Source organism: Hydra viridissima, unplaced genomic scaffold (genome assembly GCF_058129835.1).
Source record: "Hydra viridissima isolate aposymbiotic clone 2 unplaced genomic scaffold, HvirCarnegie_v1 scaffold_14, whole genome shotgun sequence".
Lineage (NCBI taxonomy): Eukaryota > Metazoa > Cnidaria > Hydrozoa > Anthoathecata > Hydridae > Hydra > Hydra viridissima.
The window spans coordinates 3056692-3079886 of record NW_028324313.1 but is presented as its reverse complement, the minus strand read 5'-3'; the positions used below and the strand labels follow the sequence as shown (position 1 = coordinate 3079886).

The 23195-nt window shown below is 29.5% G+C and overlaps 2 protein-coding genes and 1 long non-coding RNA gene across 6 annotated transcripts; all 3 read right to left on the bottom strand.

Annotated features, from left to right (window-relative positions):
• Nucleotides 1-4874: 4874 nt before the first annotated feature.
• LOC149878842 (uncharacterized) lies at nt 4875-7340 on the bottom strand. Its single transcript, XR_016446922.1, has 7 exons — nt 7240-7340; nt 6865-7079; nt 6539-6776; nt 6319-6418; nt 6071-6150; nt 5262-5597; nt 4875-5181 (listed from the first exon to the last, which is right to left on the bottom strand). It is a non-coding gene; the product is annotated as an uncharacterized LOC149878842 (long non-coding RNA).
• A 2655-nt stretch (nt 7341-9995) lies between these two features.
• On the bottom strand, nt 9996-12647 carry LOC149878841 (uncharacterized). Of its 3 annotated transcripts, none has more exons than XM_090071214.1 (7): nt 12302-12643; nt 12124-12225; nt 11561-11998; nt 11042-11211; nt 10747-10802; nt 10228-10334; nt 9996-10131 (listed from the first exon to the last, which is right to left on the bottom strand). In XM_090071214.1, the coding sequence occupies exons 1-7, from the start codon at nt 12516-12518 to the stop codon at nt 10034-10036; spliced, it is 1188 nt and encodes a 395-aa protein (XP_089927340.1). In that variant the 5' UTR covers nt 12519-12643; the 3' UTR covers nt 9996-10033. The 3 variants fall into 3 exon arrangements, 2 of the variants coding, with proteins under 2 accessions (XP_089927340.1, XP_089927339.1); XM_090071213.1 differs by having other exon boundaries at nt 10747-10811; nt 12302-12635; XR_016446789.1 differs by lacking the exon at nt 11042-11211 and having other exon boundaries at nt 10747-10811; nt 12302-12647.
• Nucleotides 12648-15232: 2585 nt separating this feature from the next.
• Nucleotides 15233-18207, bottom strand: LOC145191533 (uncharacterized). Of its 2 annotated transcripts, XM_090071211.1 has the most exons (3): nt 17863-18207; nt 16053-17507; nt 15233-15983 (listed from the first exon to the last, which is right to left on the bottom strand). In XM_090071211.1, the coding sequence occupies exons 2-3, from the start codon at nt 17500-17502 to the stop codon at nt 15454-15456; spliced, it is 1980 nt and encodes a 659-aa protein (XP_089927337.1). In that variant the 5' UTR covers nt 17503-17507; nt 17863-18207; the 3' UTR covers nt 15233-15453. The 2 variants fall into 2 exon arrangements, with proteins under 2 accessions (XP_089927337.1, XP_089927338.1); XM_090071212.1 differs by having other exon boundaries at nt 16053-18207.
• Between the last annotated feature and the right edge of the window lie 4988 nt (nt 18208-23195).

Below are 23195 nucleotides of genomic sequence, written 5' to 3'. Positions count from 1 at the left end.
TCACGCTATGGAATATTTATCTCGCTTTTGTTAACTTAATAAATGCACTTTTTCACTCCGTAGGCAAATCCATTTAACTTAGAATTCGCATTTTTAAAATTGGTTGAGAGAAACTATTATATTTTGCACTACCAATTCAAGACGCTATTATTCTGTAAATATTAGGAAGGATAAACTCTAGTCCACAATTGTGTGAACTCAGTTAAAAGAAACATAAAAAAGGGTTTTATATATATATATATGTATATAAATATATATATATATATATATATATATATATATATATATATATATATATATATATATATATATATATATATATATATATATATATATATATATATATATATATATATATATATATATATATATATATGCAATTGTATATATGCATATATATACACAAACAATACAGTCTATATTTTTTTGTAAACCATTGTGATACAAACGTGGATAGATATTAAAGTAAAAAAATTCCCAAAAAATCATAAAATTAGCAACCTATGCTTTCATATCATCTCAAGTTGGTGTTTCGGCTTCTTTACCAAAGTATATTCTTAAAATTAAAGTTTTAACATCTGCAGTTTTTAAGACCAAATTTTTTGATAAGGATAATAAGCGAAGAAAAAAAAAATGTTGTTCCTTCGTATTACATTTCCAAAGGCTTAAACTTAAACATTGCCAGAGTGAGGTACGATTACAATTGTTATGTTACATTCTTTAAAGTTGAAATATTAATTTGAAAAAAAGGGACAGAAACCACAAATCGATGATAATTAAATAAAGGCAAGAAATTAATCAATGGGACAACTTTATTTTCTTTTTTTTTTTTTTTTGAGTTTGTCCCCTCCTCCTTCGTCCTCCTTCCTCCCCCATGCCAGAGAAAGAAATCCAAACAATACACTTCTTTAAATCATGTGGACGCGAGATGCACAACGTTATGCCAACTCACTATCACATTCACAGCTCTAAAATACTCTTGTGTTGACAGGGTTTTTGTTGTTGCTGGTGTTAGTTAAGATTTCTATTACATTTTGCAATATTTTTAATTATTGTTGTCATTTTTTATCTTTGTTATAATTTTAAATCAATGTGGCTGCATTATTAAATTCCTTTTATCACTTATATCACTTTTGTAATTGATTATTACTTCTTTTTTTTTTTTTTTTTGTTGCTTTTGTTTTACTTTTTAAATTGTCTTATTATTGTTGTTGTTTGTTGTTTTTATTGCATTTTTGATTGCTTTTTATTATTCAATGTTGTAAATATTTATTATCTTTAAAATGAGTTGTTTCTATTTACTTTTATTATACTTTTGAATGGCTCTTGTTTACCAAAAATGTTCATGCATTTTACAGATCGTCGCGTTGGTTTGACAAGGTTCTAACTGATCCGCGAAGAGTTTTGAGTAAATCAATTTTAAAAATTGTTATGTTCCTACCATCAAAAATTATTAAAATCTATCGATAATATTTTTTACTCATGATAACATAAGCATTTGCTATAAGTATTATTAATTTTTATTAAAAAATGTTTCACTCTTCATAGGAAAATGAATACCCCCAAAATGCAGTTAGAACCTTGTCATAGTGAAATAATCATACTCTCACTATGACAAGGTTCTAACTGCTATTTAACGGTAGTTAGAAATATGTTAGTTACTTTCAAATTTTGTGACTGAAGCAGTAAGTTACTTTAAATTTTGTAACTGAAACAATAATATAATAAAAAGCTAATTTTTATAAATTAGATTATTGTTTCAGTCACAAAACAAGGTTACAACATTTTGTCTGCTCATTTTTCTTACATTAAGTACAACCCTTAAAAGCTTTTCATGTTTTTTTCTAGGTGAAGAACAACTCGATAGTAATCTCTGTCCTAGAGAGGCGTAAACGGAAATGCAGCTTTTATATCTTTTCTTTTTAAGTCTACAAGTTCCTTTGTACAATTTTGAATCATGGCTAGATTTAAAATGTATAATGTAAGATGTATAAGTAAATATTAGAACAGCAACGTTAGAAAAAGGAACTGACTTGTAATTAAACAGCTTTGCTGTTACTGAATAATCCTTAAAGTCATGTGGTTTCATTTGAATGATATGACAAGGATTTTTTCTGTTAACTTGTTTCAACATCCTTATCAATCCAATTGGACAATAAAAATCAGTTTTCCTCATGAGCTTTTCAACTTCCCTATGGGCATGATTCACCTCTTGGGCGCATGAAGGACCTGAAGGGAATATTTCATAGTAATTGAGTTAATGTTAGGATTGTCTCTTAAAAAATGTAACACAGCATTTGATAATATACTATTCTGATTTTGAGGAACGCAGGAGTTAGACCAAATAATTAAGTCACTTACGTCATTTTCCTCTGCCACATCACTCAAAATTTTGCAAAAGGCACTGGCAAGATCATTCCCGCTTCTTCCCGCCATTGATTTGGTCCATAATGCACAGTACACTTTTTTGGTTGTTGAAAAATAAGCTGTCAAATTATACACGCTTTGCTTTCTCAGATAAAAAAGGGAATTAATTTCTGCATGCGGAGTCAAAATAACATTTTGAAGGTCAAAAAGTAAAACCGGAACATTTTTATCTTTTTTTTTCTTTAGCACTTATATCTCTCATTTCTTTTTTAAAAACTTGATGTCTTTCAAAGTCTTCTCTCAACTTTTCAGACATAGTATCAGTGTTTTCAGCAACTTTAATCTTCTCACAAAGGTCGCATCTATCCTTTTTGGGAATGTGAAAACCAAGATTGAATTCGGTGAAGAAAATATGGTAATAAATAGATTTTTTTACTGGCTCAACATTTTCGTTTATACATTTCTCTTTGTAAAGATTATATATTTTTTTAAATATTATGGTGTGACTCAAGGTATTCTCTATTGGTTCTTACACGACAATGTGACTCAACTGTTGGAAAAGATTTTATGTGATCCCTAGCTAAGCTGGTGTACGTTTTGGTGCACTGTGCGTTTGCTTTTCATTATTTTACCTCGTAGATCTTGTGCCGGAGTATTTGTTTCAAATGTTTGGTAAACTAGCTTTTGTGAAATTGACAGTGTAGTTTGGTAAAATGTTTTGGAAACACGGACTTTTTCTCCTTTTACATGAAAAAAATATCTATAGGCGTAATTCCTTTTTGAAAAAGATTGTTTTTCAGCGTGGTCATCAGTTTTTATTTGCATTTTCACTACAATTGTTTTCTTCGTGGTTTCTCTTTTAACTACGTAGCCTGGTTTTTATTATTGCTACAAAAACGTTTTATTATAAGTTGTTTAAATTTTAATATTACTGATGTTTTTTATTTAACAAGTTAAAATAGTTGCATCGGTGTCAAATTAGAACACTTTTTGTTGATTTTTAGACCTACTTTTTATATGATTTTTGATGGGTTTAAAACTCTCTATCATAATAGCTAATAAAAACCAGCAAGAGATTATGAAGTTATTGTTAGTTAGAACCTTGTCAAACTAAATATTAGTTAAATAAAGTTGCAGATAGAACTTTGGCACTTTAGCAGTTTGCTTGTTTTGTGCTATATCGCTGTAAATTTCAGTTTATTTTGTTCATCATGATTTAAATAGTCAAATAAAATGATTAAGTCAATTTTGGCAAAAATGTCAGTTAGAACCTTGTCAAACCAACGCGACGAGATGCTTTAAAAATTTCTTGGATCCAAAGAGACATAATTGCGAGTTGAAACATTAGTTAAGCTAATTAATTCACCAGTTCAAAAAGATGCTGTGAACTGTTTTTGAACGCATTACGTTGTGGAGTTGAATACGAATGCGGTTTGAATTAGTGGACGCTCCTAACATTTTAGGCACTTGCGGATTTTTCTGCTACTCTATCTGTAGGATAAAAGCAAATAAGTATTTCTTTTTAATGTTTTAAATGAGCATGTTTGGTATTTGTGCTTTTGCATTTCTATTTAACAGTTTTAATTATGAAACTATATAATCTAACTGATATAAGAAAATCTAACTGATATAAGTAGAAATATAGCGCCGTGTTAATCTTCTTCATCTACAAAAATGAATAGTTATAATAATGCATTTCTCTTTGTATATGTATCGTGGGAGTAAACTACTCTTATTTTAAAAATACATGTATGACATGAATGAAGATGTTTTTTTATTATCCAAAAAGATAAGAGTATGTATGGCCAACCTTGGGCAGGATTTTCACTAACGTTTTGATTGTTGCATTATATTGTGGTATAATGTAAAAATGAAAAGGTTAGTGATCTAAGCCCCGTCCTGTAGATGATATTTTGAAGGACTTTGTTCAAGAAGTCAAGCCAGTGTGTGTGAAGCTGGTACAACTTTCAACAAAACGAGCTTAAAGTTTTTTTGCTAATCATCGTTTGAAATTTCAAACTTCAGATAAAAAAATCTCGGCAGAAAACGTTAAAATAATTTTACATTAAACAAAAAAACATTTATATAAAAATTTAAGGTGTAAAAATATAATAATGAGTGACTTTTACTAGTTACCCTCTTCCCCCCTCCCCTCAACTTCACTTGCCAAACACGTAAATGATTTTAAAAGGGGTGGGACCAACCACTCCAACCATCTTTTCCAAAAAATAAAACCATTGTCTAAATGAGCTATAACAACTTCTTTTTGAAATAGTGACTCTACGCCCTACACATGTGCAAAATATGGATATTTTTGTCATTTTCGGTCTGTTGGGAGCAACCATAGGAATGCTCATTAAAAAAAAACTAGATATTCTTTTGATAACAAATATCATAAGGAACTGCGAAAACCAGTGTGTATTTGTTGTTGTTTTCTTTTTTTTTTGCTCTGTTTCTCATCGTTAAAAGAGCCAAGCAACTATGACACTTTAAGAACAATGGACAGCTTTTGAAATGTATGAAATAATAAATATAAAAAAAGAAAAATTACAGCGGTATCGTTAATAACGCATGATTCGATCAAAAAAAAACTCCAGGGGGATAGTAAGCTCCGTAAAACCGTGCTTCTATGGCTTTCATGCTTCGCTATTGTCTCGTCCAGGCTACCATTTTTTGTTCAGCTGATCTTTCTTTTTTTTGCTTCTTCTACTAGTCCATCTGTATAGCATATACTTTCTGTTAAAAAAGAAGAAGGCAAGCTGATCTTTCAATGCTAGTCTTTCCCAGAGGAAGAGTGCCAGTGTCATTGTTACGCTAAAAAGAAAAAAAAAAAAAGAAAAATTGCACACTTATGTTAACACCTTCAAGTTGGAAAAGAAAAGGTAACACTTTACCATAGTCCAGGGCGGAGCAAACTCTTCTTTTTCTATGTAACATATTCTATGTAAAAAGATGATGCTGGCAAAAATCTGAAACGTGAAGAACTTTTTCTCGCCTCTTCTTCTTTTACTCCATCTGAGCAGTAGCATATGCTTTGTGTTAAAAAGAAGAAGAAGAAGACGAGAAAAGTTAGAAGGCAAGCAAGTTTAGCTTTCTAGATTAAGGGCGACCGTTGATATCATTTATGTCATCTTCCATGAAGATATGGCGTTTCTTTGTTTTATGCCTTTCAATTTTAGGATTTCAATGCTTGTGTTTCCCAGGAGAAGAGCATCAGTGTCACTGTAACACTTAAAAAAAAGATTACGAAAGTTTGCACACTCCATGATGACACCTTCAACTTTCAGACGTTTTGCATTAACATTTATTGCTTGTAGATTGAAAAAGGGTTTTCAAATTGTTTGAAGAGACAAGAGACAAGAGATAAGAGACAAGAGTCAAGAGACAAGAGACAAGAGACAAGAGACAAGAGACAAGAGACAAGAGACAAGAGACAAGAGACAATAGAGCTTTTCATGTAAAAACAGTTTTTCGCTTTTTCTTTTCATATCTGCAAATATATTAAGATAAAATCTAAACGCCTTAAAAGCGTTTCGCATTAAAATTGAAACTCATTCATTTTTGTTATTTTTGATATTTTTTTTTTCAGAATATCTTCGTTATATTGGATTTATCACATATTAGACGCCACGTTTGCGTTTACACTAAAACTGTTATTTGACGTCATATTCAACGAGATTTACATTCTGTAAATAATATTTACCTGCATACAATATTTCTATTTCACCTTCACATGGATATTTTGATGATCGCTTTTTATGCAGCACAACAACCAGAGAAATCCTGAGAAACAAATATAAAAGAAGTAGTTGCTGAGTCATGAACAAAAACTCTCAATATTATTACAGCTTTGATTAAAATATGAAGAAAATTCGCACGAAGTTACTTATAGTGTTACAAGAGAAATCTAAAAGTCATCTTTTGAACCATAACAAATGTTATTTTACTTACAGCTTTAAAATTGAACTTATGCCTTTCAGCTAGTTGATGCAAATGAAGCCTTTCTGTTATTTTCTGCTTCCCTGAAGCACCCTCTTTTTTGCTAGCTAATCTAAAAGTTACTTTTACTTTAAACTTTAAGCTTCAAACAAAATTGATTTTTGTTTCTTTCATGTTTTTAGAGGTAAAGCAATTAATAAAAAAAATAATAATAAAAAAAGCAAAAATTCACCTAAAAGAAACAACTTGTTAAATTGTAATACCACGATTCCATTTCTTCATTGAAGATGACGTAAACGATCTTTATTGTGGCCCTTAATCTCGAAGCTAAACTTGCTTGCCTTCTATTTTTTCTAGTCTTCTTCTTCTTTTTAATACAAAGCATAAACTGCTGCTCATATGGAGCAGAAGAAGAAGACGCAAGAAAAAGATCTTCACGTTTCAGTATTTTGCTATCATCATCCTTTTGCCTATATTACGTAGAAAAAAAAATGTTTGTTGATAAACGGCAATGCAGCCAAAAATGCTCTGCCCTGGACTATGGCACAAATGTGTTACCTTTCCTTCCTATCACTCTCCATAGGACATTGATCTATTTTACTGTTGTTTCTACTACGCAATATTCTTTTGAAGATCATGATAACATCTAAAACTTTCAGACGTTTTTTCATTAATATTTGTTGCTTGTAGATTGAAAAAATTTTTTCAAATTAATCGACCAGAAAAAAGAATTTCTCACGTAAAGACATTTTTTCGTTTTTTCATTACCGTATCTGAAAACACATTACGTTAAAATCTAAATGCCTTGAAAGCATTTCGTATTAAACTAAAACTAGTCTCTTTTTCTTTATTTTTTTTTCCTTTTTCGATGAATGTAGATTAATAAAATTTAAGAAAAAAAGATTAAACCATTCGAGAAAGAAAGGGTCTTACTTCTTGATTAATAATTAATTGCAAAACTACTTTTTCACCTTTCGCTTGACTAGCAGAACTACACGGAAGATCACATTATCTTCGCTTATATTGCATTTATCATTAATTAGACGTCACGTCTGCATTTACACCAAATAAAATTGTGATTTGACGTCATATTCAGTTTAGGACATTTACATACCGTAAATAATATTTATCTGCATAAAAGATTCCCTTTTCACCTTCCCATGGATATTTTAATGATCGCTATTTATACAGTCTAACTACCAGAGAATTCCTGAGCGACAAATGTAAAAGAATTAGTTCCTGAGTGAATGAACAAAACCTCTCATTATTTTTACTGCTACAAAATCGATTTTTGTTTTGTTTTGTTTTGAGGCTTTTTTCTTCTTTCTTTTTTTCTTTTTTTTTTTAGGTTTATTTAAAGAGTTGCTTTAGCTAGTTTGAATGACAGGGGGGACTACGGCTTTCTTAGATGTACTGATTTTGAATTGCAAATGTTATGTTGTGACATTTATTTCTGAAGTTTCTCAGCAAGTTTGTTATTGTTTTACAAAAATGATACGGCCATTTTGATTTACATTGTTAATAAAAGAGAATTTCCTAAGGCAATCAACTAGAACTCCTCCCGCAGGTGCCTTTTGCAGTTGTTGTTTTTTATATATAGTTTCTAGAGATATAATGTATCGATCTGATATTTGGTTTAAAACTTTAAATAATGTTTTCCAGTTTTGAACAAGTCACGGAAGATCACCTGGTGACGGTATAAGAGCCACTATCAAAAGGTTAACGGAGAATGTTTAACGCAATAGAATGACAGCTAAATAACCTTCTCATTTTTAAATCACAACCTTTTTGAATCGTGAGGAAAACTCATTATTTTCCCTAACCCATTGAAGAAAATGATTAGAATCTTTTTGCAAAACGTTAATTTACATTTTAACATCATTTTGCATATTTATAAGGGTATGCCATTCTTAATCAACAATATATTTCAAAGAGATGATGGAAATTCTTTTTTTAAATAACTAACTTGAAAAGTTTGAAATCTTGTTACTTAGAAATTAAAAGTAAAAAGTAAAAAATTCATAACTTTGAAGTAGAGTACCTTACTTCATTAAAACGATTTTTAATACCTAATTTTCTATTTTTAACTGGTTTTATTAAAGCTAACATACAATAGAAAGTTTTTAGTAGCGAGAGTCTGACATTTTAATGTCTTTTAAAAAAGAAAAAATACACGGTAAAAGTAGCAACCTTTTTACAGGACGTTGACTGAATTGCTCCTTTTTAATTTTTCTTCCTATTTGATGCTTTTATAGCAAGTGTTATTTTCCTTCCCACCCCCCGTATTGTTTATTCTCTTTCAGCCGCTTTTTTTCGTTTTTCCTTTTCAATCCGCGTGACCTCTTAATGGTTTTTATTATTAGAAAACATGTACAATAGAGTGTGTTTTCTTATGAACTAACAGAGCCATTTTCTATTACAATATGAAGTAAAGGTCATTTTGAAAAGAAAATTTAATAGCAAATAAAATTTTAAAACTACCAGTTTGAATTTAAGTAAAAAAAATCTTAATTTCAAACAGGTAATTTAAGAAATTTAGTTTCAAAAAGATTCGGAAATCAAGCGGTAAAGTCAAAAATGCGAGCAAATTCGATTTTCGAATGTGGAAATCTTTTTTTTCGGAAAGTTCTAAACTTTTTCAAGTGTAAAAGAAAATTCGTTGAGAAAAAAACTTTAGATAAAAACGCAGCTTTTTTTTTAAAAACAGCCACATTTCTATTAAAATCCGTGTTTTCTTTTCAATAAAACGCCACTCTCTCGGTTTTTACAGGTCCTTGAGTATTCCTTTTCTAGTTAAATAAAGTTAAAAGGAAAGCTATTTCCTATATATATCTCAGAAGTTTAATTAAACGACGTTATACGATTAAATCTTGAAATTAACCTTTGCCTTTTTCTCGCCCTAACGCTTTTGTGTGACTTTCGCTACTTCCAGAAAGAGATCTCTATTCGCCGGGATAGAAACTTTCTACTACCGCTAAATTAAATAAAATTTGATTAACTAAAAAAAATAACAAAGAATTTTCAAATCTTTTCTATAATTCGACTGATTTACAAGGACAGAAATTAGCGTGCGATTTTCTTTGACGTGTGTTTATTAGCATTTTCAAGTTAACGCACAGGGTTTGCAAGCCTGGTTATAATTAGCTCTAGCGTTGTTAATTAAAACCTTGTTTTGTTAAATGTGAAGTGTTAATGAAAATCTAGTTGATCAAAATGAAATAAAAGCAAGTATTTCAGTTTCTTTACGCATATAATAAATAAAAGTAATATTAAGCATCCCAGCAAGCACAATGACGTCGGTACAACGTCGTTTTGACGTCGCGAGGTTGGTCGTTTTGACGTCGCTGTAAAGTCGTAAAGTGTAACAATTTTACGACGTCGTATCCAGGGTGAAAAATAGACGTCGATGCGACGTCGCAAAAAGGATCTACAGGATATCGGTTATTGGTCGGAAAACCGACTAAATATGCCTCTTGTTTTTACATACAATTTTTATATTTTCTATTAAAAAATCTATTATTTATTTAAACAACTTCTTTAAAGAATTGAACATATGTTGTAACATGTGTAACATGTTCAAAAACTGAACTATTTTAAAGCGCCAAAATATTACCAATTACAGTTTCTTTTACCAATTACACTTTTATTTACATAAAAGAATGGCCACGATAAAGTCTCAAATAAAAATATAATGCAGCTGCTTGGATTTCTTTTTCAAAATTCAAATTTATACATCTTTTTTTTTTTCTGGAGCGTATTTTAACACGTTTTTCACTGAATCCAAAACTTCGATTTCAGTTGTCGCGTGATTTGACAACACACTCGCTAAACAAAATGAAATATGTTAAAACACTTTAAAGTTATTTTTACTCATTTTATAGAATACCAATCTTAAATATAAATATATCAATATAAACTCACCGACAACCACACTACATATCTTTGTCTCTTTAAATGATAACTTTTTTTGCTCGTGTCTATTTGTTCCAAGCATATTAAAACATGACATTACAGAGTAGGACATTAACCTAAATTAAAAGAAATTATCAGAACTGTTAATAAAAAACTCACATAAAATAAGAAACTTAAATAAAATAATTATTTTTGCGTAATTGAGTAAATTGTTACTTAATTTGTTGAAATCTTAAAAAAAATCATTTAAAACAGGTTTAACAAACAATTAATTTTTAACTTTTTAAGGCCTTGAATTCAACCTGCTAAATTCCAATTTTTATAGGCAACTTTTTGAATTCAAGTTTGAACTTTAGGCTATCAAGTTCGAATTTTTATAGTCAACCTTGCAACCTGTTCAAATGTAATTTGAAAAACATTTAATTTGATTTTTAATCCATATTATTGTCTATCAGTTAGTTAATCCATTAATATAGAATACGACGCCATATAGGCCTGGAAAACATATTAATGTATATTGTTGTGTACCTTTTCATGACATTTCTCACATTTTCCCGTACTGTCTTGCCACCGACCATTTTTAACTGACCAACCTAAAATATATATATTTGCTTATACATATTTGAATAACATTTAAACATAAACTAACATTAATAACTTCGAAGCTAGAGGAGTTCTAATTGTTAACTTTATACATAATTTAATATCAAACGGACATGTTGGTAGCACTTTTTACAAAGACTACATTAAAGATTTCACACAAAAAAAATTTTATTGTAGTAAATAGGGTATTTATGAAAAAGAATTCTCAAAAACAATTCACCATAAATGAAAAAAAGTCTTTTTTTGATAAAGACTCCTCTAGTTCTTTGAATTTATCCATGTTATCAATTTTTTCCACATCTTTTGTACAATCATTATTTATTTGGTGAACTTGATTCTCCAATAGGTCAACGATACAAGTTAAAAGAGATATTGTCTTTTTTTGAAATCCTAAAATTACATATATTAAAAAATCCAAATATTAAATTTTGTTTCACTTATTAACAGTATATAAATTACATAATATTTACATTTAAGAAAATGTCAGTTTAAAACCAAAAGTAATAGTATAGAGCAAAAGTTTATTTTCAAAATTGAATCTATGAGACAATTTTCGTCATAAAAATTGTGTATTCCTTCATATACCATTTTTTTAAATTAAGCAAACTTAATAAAAGTACTTAGGTAATTATATTGGCAAAACTGACATTAAACAGTTAACCAAATCTCTCTGTGTTTTCTAGATGAATTCAATAGATAATTTTATCAATAAAACTTGAAAAAAACTTTTTTAACTTACGTGCTTCATCCATTGGGAAATTACTATTCATACATCGAACCAGTTTCTTTGCTTTAGATTTTGACTTTGAAAACACTGATTGGGAATGATTATTCTGTGATTTTGAGTATGATCTAGAACTATGCACAGGTGAAGGGGAGCGAGATTTTGATCTTGGCTTGCGAATAGGCGAAAGTGAACATGAACTTGATCCAGACATTAGGACTGGTGAAAGTGAGAGCGAACATGGCCTGCTTTTGGAGACAGGTGATCGAGAACATAATCTTAACTTATGTCTAGGTGATAGTGACGCAGAACTTATTGGTGATAAATAATCAGAAGAACTACTTTTACAAGATGCTGATTGTGAATACAATTCTTGTTTTAAAATAGATTTACTTGACAAAGAAATTATCGCTGACATAATATTTTCAGTAGGTTTTTTAGGCAATTCCACTTCTATAATAATATCAATAAATTTGTTAACAAAGAAAAAACAATATTTTTAATACTGCAATTAACATTAGGTTGCAAAAAACATTTAAATAAAAATCCGAAATCCTAAATCAAAATGTTTGTCTTACTGTTAAAATCAATATCCCTTTTTTCATTCACTGCACTCTCTCTTTCACTTGATGAGGACATAAAATTGTTTCCAGACACATATTCACACAAATCTTTTTCACCTAAAAGTTTTAAATAAGTAGAAGAAAAATTATTAATAAAAGAGTTAGAACAAATCCGGAAAAACAAAATGATTACCTCGTAATTTTATTTTTAAAATTTCAAATTTCTTCCAAAGAACCTCATTGGGAATTGCCTTTGTATGTTTTTCATCTTTTCGAGAAGGAGGCCAATACAACCATTTCTCATCTGAGGAAATCCAATGAAATGGAACAACTGTTTCTGTCTCCCTAGTTTTTCCAATTTTGTCTTTGCTTGAAGTTACAACTAATGCCCATAAATCTTTCATTGACATCTTTGAATTTTTTATACTTATTTATAATAATATTATAATATTATATTATAATAGTTTTTGTTTAAAAAACTGTTTAAACGATTAATTATTAAAAATATATATTAATTTCTTCTAATAACAATTAATTGTTTTTAGAAAAACTTTGGCTATAGAACAATTTTAGCTATAGAACATGTTAACAGTAACATATTTTACTATAAATAATTTAACAAATAATAATTTTTATTAACATACTTTATTATGATTATTTAAATAAATGAAACAATTTTTTTTGTTTATATTTATAAATATTTAAATAACAATATTAGAATCTTACAACAATACAGACAATCACCAAATAGGTAAACTTTTAAAAATTCAATTTTTTTGATGTTTAACATTGTAAAATATATATTAAGTATATTGTTATTTGATCTAATACTTCACAAAGGTACAAAAAACTTTTCAACGTTTATTATTTAGTTAAAGAGTGGGTTGTAAACAAATTTTATATGTCATGACACAAACATGATAAGACAAACCCTTCTTTATAAGCTAGACATGATGCTTTTCTTTGAAAATGTTTTTTACTTAGACAAACATGTTTCAAGTGAGTTTTTATATCTCTAACAAAAACAATGTTAAAGATTTTAGAGTCACATGGATCTGTAAATACGCTTTTGTAAACACAATTTTTTAAAACAACACAGTTAAATTGATTGTTGTCTAATTTTCCAATAATCTGGGCAAATTCGCCTGTGTATAGGAGAAACCAAGAGTCTTTAAATTTTGGAGAAAAAATAACTCTATGTGATTTAGCATACTGATTACAACTTATTTCAAGATTTTCAAGCTCTGAAAATCTTTTTAAAACTTGAGATAATGGACTTTGAGGTTTGCGAATGAACTTTTTAATTACTTGCAAATAGTTTTCAAATTGGAAAGAAGAGATTTCATCTAAGGAACAGTTAAAAAAGCTAACATCTTCATGTAAATGAGTTGCTAAAGCTGTGTACATTATACACAGAAAAAGTAGGACCATAAAATTCTTCTGATTTAACTACAAAGTAATTCAATAAATCTTTTGCATATTGAAGATGATTATTTCAGACAATCGCATTAGAATCTAGAAAAATTCTCATTGCTAGAGTTAAAGAAAGAAAATGCTGATAACGTTCAGGAGTAAAAGCATCTTTTAAAACTAAAAAGCCAGTATATAACAAAAATTGCCTAAACTCAGTGGCTTTCCACCTCTTTACTTCATGTAAACTTCTTGATTGACGAGCAAACTCAGATGGAAATTTACCACTAAACTTTAACAAGTTTTCTGAAATATTCAACAATTGAGCAGAACCCAATCTATATGGGAAAGGTCCTTTGGTTAGAAAAATAAGAATTCGCTTAACAACACCAAGACATACTAAATGCATATAATCCAAGACAAAACCATCAACACAATTAACATTAAAATCTATTAATATGCTACGGCTTATTTGATGTGTATTGGCATAGAAATACTGTTTGAATAACTTGTTAGTACGAGGCACACAATTTGTAGTATTTAAAATCATTCTAAACGACTTGTACTTACCTTTAATTTCACATCTTTCACAACTAAAATAACCTGTATGACCTTTAACACATTTTAGATATTGCCTAGCAGGAGCATCACAAATAAATGCACGGATTTCAACCAACAAATTAACTCCATCTTTATTATAACCACATGCTTTTAAATTCGCAAACTCAATTAAAAAATCATATAAAAAATCATTTAAATTGGTTGGTTTTTGGCTACCATAGAAAATTGCAACAATAAATGGTGTAAAATTACTAAACTGGAAAAGTATAGGCCAAAATTGAGAGTTTGAAGATTTATGCAATGGCACACCATCAATGTTTACAAGTAAAGATATGATGTTGTTCTCAACTGGTAATAAAGGATTCTCTCTGAAAGTTTGACTAATACCATTACTTAACCCTAAATAGATATACTCCCCACCACATTTTTTTTCTGTCAAAACACAGCGTTGAGTCTTTAACAAAGTACAAGAAGATTTAGGCAAAGCTGCATGTCCATTGCATCTTAAAAGAGAAAGCAGCTCAGTACTTGCTGTGTGAGTAATTCTATTTTTAATCAACCATTTTTTTAAATTTAAAATAAAATATGTTTCATTAGGGTCAACCGCACTATTTCTCTCATCTATTTTTATTTCATTTTCGTCGTTTCTTGAAGAAGAACCAAATTCACTGAAAGAATCGATCTGACTAGAAGAATCAAGTTCGCTAGAAGAGTAGTATTGATTGGAAGAATCAAGTCGGCCGGAAGAATCAAGTTCATTGTATAAATCAAAACGAACAGAAGAATCAAGCTGGCTCAAAGACTCTAGTTGATTTAAATGATTACTGCAATTCAAAGAACCAAGCTGAGTGAATGAATCTTCTGTGTGGCATGGTTTTTGTTTGCTCGTATCATTTTTTTCCACTTCAAACGTTTTTTCAAAAAAATCTTCATCTTTGTCACTCTCGTATAGAAATTGTCTTAACAAATTATCCTTTCTTCTCCATTTTTTCATATACTCTTTTCTACTCATTTTCTTAATTTCTTTTTAAAATTAGCTTCTATTAAAGTTTCGGACCTGACGCAACAGTTAAACAAAAAAAAAAAAAAAAAAAATCTGATAATTTTTTTTTTTTATTAGACGACGTTAAACTGACTTCGCTACGACGCACAGTGGGCCAGATATATAGGATATGGTGGACAAAACCTAATTATTACCCAATTGCTCCCCAAACCCATTTCGATATATAAATAATCATTATACATGAAATAATATTTATTTTTATCAAGAATATTTTAGTTTTTAATAACAAAATTACAATTAATAGGCTTAGTAAAAATTTTTTTTTTAAATCAACCTTCTTTTCAAAAAATCAAACAAGAAATTGTGTTTAGCTACAAAGAACTAGAAGAAGGTGGAGCTGATTCCCTCAGCAAAGCCAAAACTTCACTGGGGATTTTTTTAAAACTCTTACTATTTTTGTTATGACCTTTTCTTAATGATGTTATGACAGGATCACTAGATACAAGTAGTCTGTTAACCAGGTCGCGGTTTGTGTCTATTCTAGAAGTCTTTCTACTGAAATCTTTCCTAAACTTTTTAAAATCCTTGTTGCGGGCCTCTTGTGCCTCCTCTGACATCAGTCCAATTGGCAAGTACTGTCTAGCAATGATGGCATGACCATGAACTAAAATTTTGTGTACTGATTGTGACATGTAATACCAGGAATACTTAGATATGTAAAGTTTAAGAGCAGTAATACAAAACTCTTTAAACTTGACATTATCAATTTCAAATCCAGATGATAAAGTGACTAGAATGATGTAAAAATAAAATAAAAGAGTTTCATCTACTTTCAAAATTTTGGCAGTTAATTGATAGTCTGCAAAGGCTCGTCGGGCGGTGTTTCCATCATTACTGGTACCTACAAATTGCATATATGTGATAGTTAACCTGATGATTCATATACAAGTATTTATGTAATTTCACTTACCAGATCCTCCACTTTTTGGGAAATCCACAACCAGTCCCATTTGATTCATAAATTCTGTCTGGATACGTTTCTTCACTTGCTTAACATTTTCCTTATCTTCAATAGCTCTAGACTGCCACTTTTGAGTTTCCAGCTTGTATCCAATATGTAATACCATTTCAAAAAACCTAATCCAGGAATGCAGGCTAGAAAGACCATATTTCAGTTCTAAGTTACTAGCATTGTCCAATTTCAGCACCATTTCTAAGTTATTCATGATTTTTGGAGACACACCACACACAGAGCAACATTGAGTTGAATTAGTCACATCAGACAGAATAGTTTGAATTTTGCCATCAATCATGGTCAGTTCTATAATACTTTTGACAACCAGTTCTTTTCCACTAAAAGTAACATTAAAAATACTACATTTTTCTATTTCAGATTCTAAATATTTTGCTTCTTCTAGGACAACAGCTTTGCTTTCTTTTTGAAAAGAAAATCTTATTGGACGACAATAAGCAGTAGATGATGGCTTGTCATTACGCCATAATAGTACTTCTTTATCATTGCAGAACCCACTGAGTTCTAGTGGTGCTAAGCAAGTAATGAACAGAGATTCTTCTTTTTTTAAGTTACGATCTCCAGCTTCCTCACTACTCACTTGCTTGTACACGCTTTGCCCATTAGCCCCATCAAACCCGGCCTTGCAACGCAAAGTCAACCGGGTCAAACAATCCAGCATTGTGCTGATCACAGGAGCTTGCACCTCGCAGAGTCTTTTTACTGTATGTTTTAGTAATTCTTGTAGTGGTATTTGTGCTGAATAATCATCAACAAAGATGTTCTCTGGATAGCAGTTAGCTTTAGACAATCTTATGTTGTTGTATGAAGGATATATATGGCAATCACGTTCTTCAGCTCCATTTCTGATAAGTTGGTAGGTTGATTTTGACATGCCACCATCTATAATTAATGCCAGACCTTCATTAGGTGTATACTTTTTAAATTGACTAGAAGGTTCTGATATCTCAGCAACTTGCTTGGCAGCCTCATAATTAAACTCATTCCTTAATTTAAGCCTTGCTGAGTGGAGCAACTCATCAGTAGTAAAATTATTTATAACATCATTGAGTCTTCTTCTTTTGGTTTTGTCAGATGCGTCTTCAAAGGAGCAACTTGGTCTTCCACCAATATTATGTGATTGACTAGAATTATCAGACTCAGATATATTATTACTGTATGTAGATTTAAAGTCCTGAGCCAACCAATTTTTATTTTTACTTTCAAACTTTTTATTTCCCCGGTTTGCATCCTTCCATTTCTTTTGATATACTTTTAAAAACGCAGCACATCCAGTAGAACCCAAATTCATAGAGACTAGAATAGCTTCTACAGACATAGAAAATGATTTATCACCAGGCTTTAGTTGGTCATGCCGTATACGTTTATGGACATCACTAATCTTCATATCAACTACAAAAAAATGATTTTAACGTTATTAGTGCAACCACTATAAAAAAATATAACATAAATATGGTCATTATTTTCATTTCAGCTACATTTAATTAGGCCAGTATAATAAGCACAGCACCTATTATTACCTAAAACCAAAAAAATAGGTTTGTCGCGAATAGCATTTTACGAAAATATCTTTTTTTAAATGTTTACCAAACTTAAAGGGGCAGCTAAGAGCAGAATTAAACACCACCAACAGGCTATACATATATTGTATTAACTTATTTTAACATTAATAAGCGGTTCCAGCAGGTTCTAAACTATATGCGTCACTTTTAATAGAATATTTTAATATTATAAATAAGAATCTTACCTTTATATTTCAAAATGAAACTGTGAGTTTAATACAAGACCTTGGAATTTGTTGTGGCATTTTTCGTAAAGCTATAAAATTAAATTTTATTAATGTGTCAATTAATTTCGCATATGTTAAATAATTTAAAGGTTATTCGTTGTCATAGTTATAGGTGATATATCTATTAAAAAAATTAATAAATGAATTTCTAAATATATTCAATTGTAATTGATAATTGTACATTTATGATGTACTACCAAACTACAAATAATGTTTTAAACCATTTATTATGCTCTTATATACATAATATACTGAGTAGTTGGAAGTATTTCGAATATTTTTTTTTGAGGTTTTGTCTACCACCTGGCCCACTGTGCGACGTCTGAATAAGATTCTTTAAAAGACGTCGTGGATACGACGTCCTAGCGACGTCCTTACAAGGTCGTCCGACGTTATAACTTGAAAATAACCTATTTACAACGTCGTTGCGACGTCGTGTGTTTGCTGGGATTGTACTTTTCCATAGCTATTGACCTTTTTCTCTACCTTTGAAGGGTTTCAGGTAAAAATAAACCCAATTTAACATCGCAATAAGTTATTTTAAAGCTAAAATTTAACTAAAACAATATGAAATGCTAATATATGTTTTAAAAGGTCTTTCATTTACGTTAAAATTATCATCCGCTCGATTGTAAGTTTGGTTCAAGCTGTTTTACATGAACTTTCCTTCAACTGTTCTTCCAAGAAATCAAGCAAATCTCTTTTACCTAAAGTAAAATATACAAGTTAGAGGTCTTTTCTGCTAGCACAATCAATTGCAAAAATAATGTTCTAAGCTTCTATTTGTCAAAATGCAATTTGGAACAATTGTCTTTAAATATCTCTTATTTGATTATATATCTTCATTAATTATTAAATACGAAGATTATCCATAATTATATATAAATATATATTTATAAATTATGTAGTTAGAAAGCTTAGATAGAACTATAATTTAAAAAAATGTTTTTTGATAACTTTTTATGCTCATGATTTTGCTCCAGATTAAAACAATCTAAAGCATCAATCTAAAGTCCTGAAAGAGTAGCGCATAATTCAATAATCAGTCTGTTGGTCTGACAGAAGAACCGAGAAAGCTTACAATATTTTTCATGTTTTGTTGCATTTAGATTTGTTTTTCTTCGAGCAAGTTGGTTTTTAATCAACATCACAGCGGTTTTCATGTTGCATAAGTCATATTTAAAGTTTATGCTCCTTGACCTATTTTGGGAACCAAGTTTATAGAATATCAAATATTTCGTAGTTTTTTATGCAGTCCGTTTCAGCAGAATTTTTTACAAACTGTAATAATAATCAGCCATAATCACATTCAGAGTTATATTTATAAATTTGTGATGCAATAACAGTTATGGTGAGATAATTAGTGAACACTGCACTGTTAAAGTGATTAAAAAAAAAATTTATAGTTTTGTATTTTTGTAATTTAGTAAATTACGTGAAAACAGGTGACAGATTTTACAATATTATAGAAAATTTGGCACGTTTCCTGGCGTGTTGTTTTTAAATGCAGACGAAAAAGCACAACAGTTCTTCTCCGCCGGAAATATAGTCTGTCTCTCTACCAAAATGTTCAATGAAGTCTTTTGAAAGTGCGTTTTAAAGATGTTTTAAGATGTCTTTTTTAGCTCTGAGAATTTCATATTGGTGTTTGCTTTAAATGATATATTATTTGCGTTTTGCTTCTTTTTCAATTTCTTTTTCATTTTTTTTAGATTAAACTTGCGTCGTTTTTATTTTTTCGTCATATTTTTTTTTTTCTGTCGGTGATTTTTATCGCTTGCTTAAGGTTAACGTTGGTTTGAGACGCATGCTTTTAAGTAATAATGAAATGAACATTAATGCTGTTGATTTTAGACAGCAAAAGGAGAAAAATCGATAGCAATTAAAGTGTAAAACATAATTACAGCTTACAAAATGTTAGAACGATTGAAAGTCAAGCTTATCATGCATACTCACTCCTTAGAATATTGTGGATCTATCGTCTATAAGATTCATATAAAAGCACCGCTTGGGGTCTTTTTTGGGGTAGGGCGAGGAGGGAGGAGACGAGGAAGAGAAGCATGAGGAGCGAATAGTCTTGATGATAGTGATTAGAATGAGATTTCGATTTTATTCCATTTGCAACTTGGAGTATACTTGGTTTTTCATCTTGTATGGAGCGGTCGAACTGTCTTAGTTTAAAAGTAATTTCGAAATGCTTTCATCCTCTTCTTGACTTTTTTGTTCATCATGGGATTTTTTACAAATGAAAATGAACTTTTGGTTGATTATTTTTTTTTACTTAAATGTTCTTTCTTAACTAACTGATCGATGTTTGTGGCAGAAATGATCGACTTCCACAACTTGAATCAAGTTCGTCATTTCGTTGCACTTTTTCACGAGCTGCACTTTTGCTTACTTGCTTACTTTTGATTACTTGCTTACTTGGGATGTAATGAGAAACGATAAATTTAATCATAGATGCAATTAAGCACTTTTGCTTACTTGGATGTAATGAGAAACGATAAATTCAATCATAGATGCAATTACAAAGAGACTCAATGGCAACGCAATAATCAGCTGTAGAGAAGAATTATTTACACAAGAAGTTAAAATGTCTTGAAATTAAAGGTCAATTTTTTTAGCATCAATTAATTTTAACGCTTGAAGAATCATTGCCACTTTTTAAATAAAATAATTTGCATGAAAATCAAAAGTGTCTTATAATAATGAGGATACTGAGAAGGTAGTTTTAATAATGAGGATACTGAGAAGGTAGTTTTAATAATGAGGATACTGAGAAGGTAGTTTTAATAATGAGGATACTGAGAAGGTAGTTTTAATAATGAGGATACTGAGAAGGTAGTTTTAATGTTGTTTTATCTTTCAGAAAAAAACTTTTAATTCTAAAAGTTTATTGATTATCTCATCAAAGATAATAAAAGATTATTATAAAATCTCACTTTGATGAGATAACAATCTTTTTTTATCTCATCAAAGATAATAAAAGATTATTATAAAATCTCACTTTGATGAGATAACAATCTTTTTTTATCTCATCAAAGATAATAAAAGATTATTATAAAATCTCACTTTGATGAGATAACAATCTTTTTTTATCTCATCAAAGATAATAAAAGATTATTATAAAATCTCACTTTGATGAGATAATAATCTTTTTTTATCTCATCAAATTTATGTTTCAAATGTTTGTTAAAACTTTTTTTTTTTTTTGACTTTTGTTAATTTAAGTTTTGTTAATTTTGTCCAAATGTAAAAGTTGTAAATAAACAACCTCAAAGAACTGTGAATATTGAAAATAGTTTTTTGTTTAGGATTCAGTATTTTTATTTAACATACGTTGATTCCATTTTTTAAAAACAGAAAAATCCGAGGTGGACAAAGTAAATGATGTATAAACAATTATTTTACTGTAACTCTCCTTGAAGTCTTTTGTCATAAAAAGATAAAGTTTAATAAAGTAATAAGAATATAGTTTAATATGGTAATAAAAATTTAGATTCTTGTTGAGATTTTGCTTCAATGTTTTTACGGAAATCTTTGTCTGGATAAAAGTCAGAAAAAGAAGTTGTTTAGCATAATTTTTAATTAAATAAACGTTGTAAACCGTGAATTTTAAAGTTTTGAAAAGAGTGAAACCAACTAAGAAACGGATCGAATGACAGTAAAATAACAGTGGCAGATAATACCTACTACCTTTATCCTAATAGTTTCATTCAAACTGAAATATTTAAATTGCAATATTTAAATATTGCAGTTTGACTAAAACTATTGCTACAAATTGCTACAAGGCTTTGAATTTCAGAGAATTTTGTTACAAATAACATAAAAACCGAACGAGAGAAAAATTTCTTTAACCAAGAGCCAATCCAGGAGGTCTTTTTGTTAAGCTTAAATGAAAATTGTGGAAAAAGTGTTTCTACAAATACAGTAAAAAGCATTTTACAAATGAAAAATGGGTTTACCTACTCTGTTCACACAAGCAAAAAAAGATAAGATGAAAATGGAAAAAGTTTTTTACCCTGGTCTCCTTAGTCAGTAGACTTTTAGCCGAATCAAACTTATTTGGGTTTGGATGCGCGAAATGAGTAAATTTGGTACATAGTGTTTAAAACAAAAGTTACTTGCTGTGTGGAAAATGTTTTAAACCAAAATTTTCAATAGATGGTATGAAACTTGTACAACTATCGTCTCTTCATTGGTTTAATCAATTGCTCACTTAAAATTTATAATTAAATTAGTGTAATCTGTTGAACAAAAGCTGTGATTATGAAAGAACACAAGGCAAATTATACTAACAAGATTTATTATTTGTGTTATACTAGTTTATTTGTTTTATATTCATATTTTAAATTTAGAGAGACAGAAAGTAAGATATCTATATACCAGAAGATTAGAAGCACATTTCATTTATTGCCATGTTTTATAGTTTTTTATATAAAATTAGTCTCTAAAATCAATTAAAAGATAATGTATATATTCAGTTGTACAAGTAGCCAGATAACCATTTTACAAATATAAATGTTATTATTTACACGAAGAACACAATTTACAAGAAGAACATGGTGTCACTGAGGATCTTCTAGCCTTATTATTAGAAGAATGTAATAAGCTGCGCCCTGATGTTCCCTTTCTAAAAAACCAGGTTGGTCTTTTCATTGGCACTTTTAAGCAGAATTGTCAAAATAGCACTATCGAGGATGCTTTGGATAAATTTCGTTGTATCAAGCTTGAGAAAGTTGTAAGTTAATACTAGTTTTGATAAACATGCGCAGTGTTTTACTATAAATATAATTTGTCTACATTTAAATTTAGCTGTTTGAAGTTTCATATGTGTTGACTAATACATACATACATACATACATACATACATACATACATACATACATACATACATACATACATACATACATACATACATACATACATACATACATACATACATACATACATACATACATACATACATACATACATACATACATACATACATACATACATACATACATACATACATACATACATACATACATACATACATACATACATACATACATACATACATACATACATACATACATACATACATACATACATACATACATACATACATACATACATACATACATACATACATACATACATACATACATACATACATACATACATACATACATACATACATACATACATACATACATACATACATACATACATACATACATACATACATACATACATACATACATACATACATACATACATACATACATACATACATACATACATAC

Excerpts from the sequence above, each read along its gene's own strand:
- LOC149878841 (XM_090071213.1), bottom strand. The coding sequence starts at position 12,518 with ATGTCAATGAAAGATTTATGGGCATTAGTTGTAACTTCAAGCAAAGAC. Across the intron at positions 11,999-12,123 it reads AAGGGATATTGATTTTAACA|AAGTGGAATTGCCTAAAAAA; the intron begins GTAAGACAAACA and ends ATATTATTATAG. Across the intron at positions 11,212-11,560 it reads TTTCCCAATGGATGAAGCAC|GATTTCAAAAAAAGACAATA; the intron begins GTAAGTTAAAAA and ends ATGTAATTTTAG.
- LOC145191533 (XM_090071212.1), bottom strand. The coding sequence starts at position 17,502 with ATGAAGATTAGTGATGTCCATAAACGTATACGGCATGACCAACTAAAG. Across the intron at positions 15,984-16,052 it reads CCCAAAAAGTGGAGGATCTG|GTACCAGTAATGATGGAAAC; the intron begins GTAAGTGAAATT and ends TGCAATTTGTAG.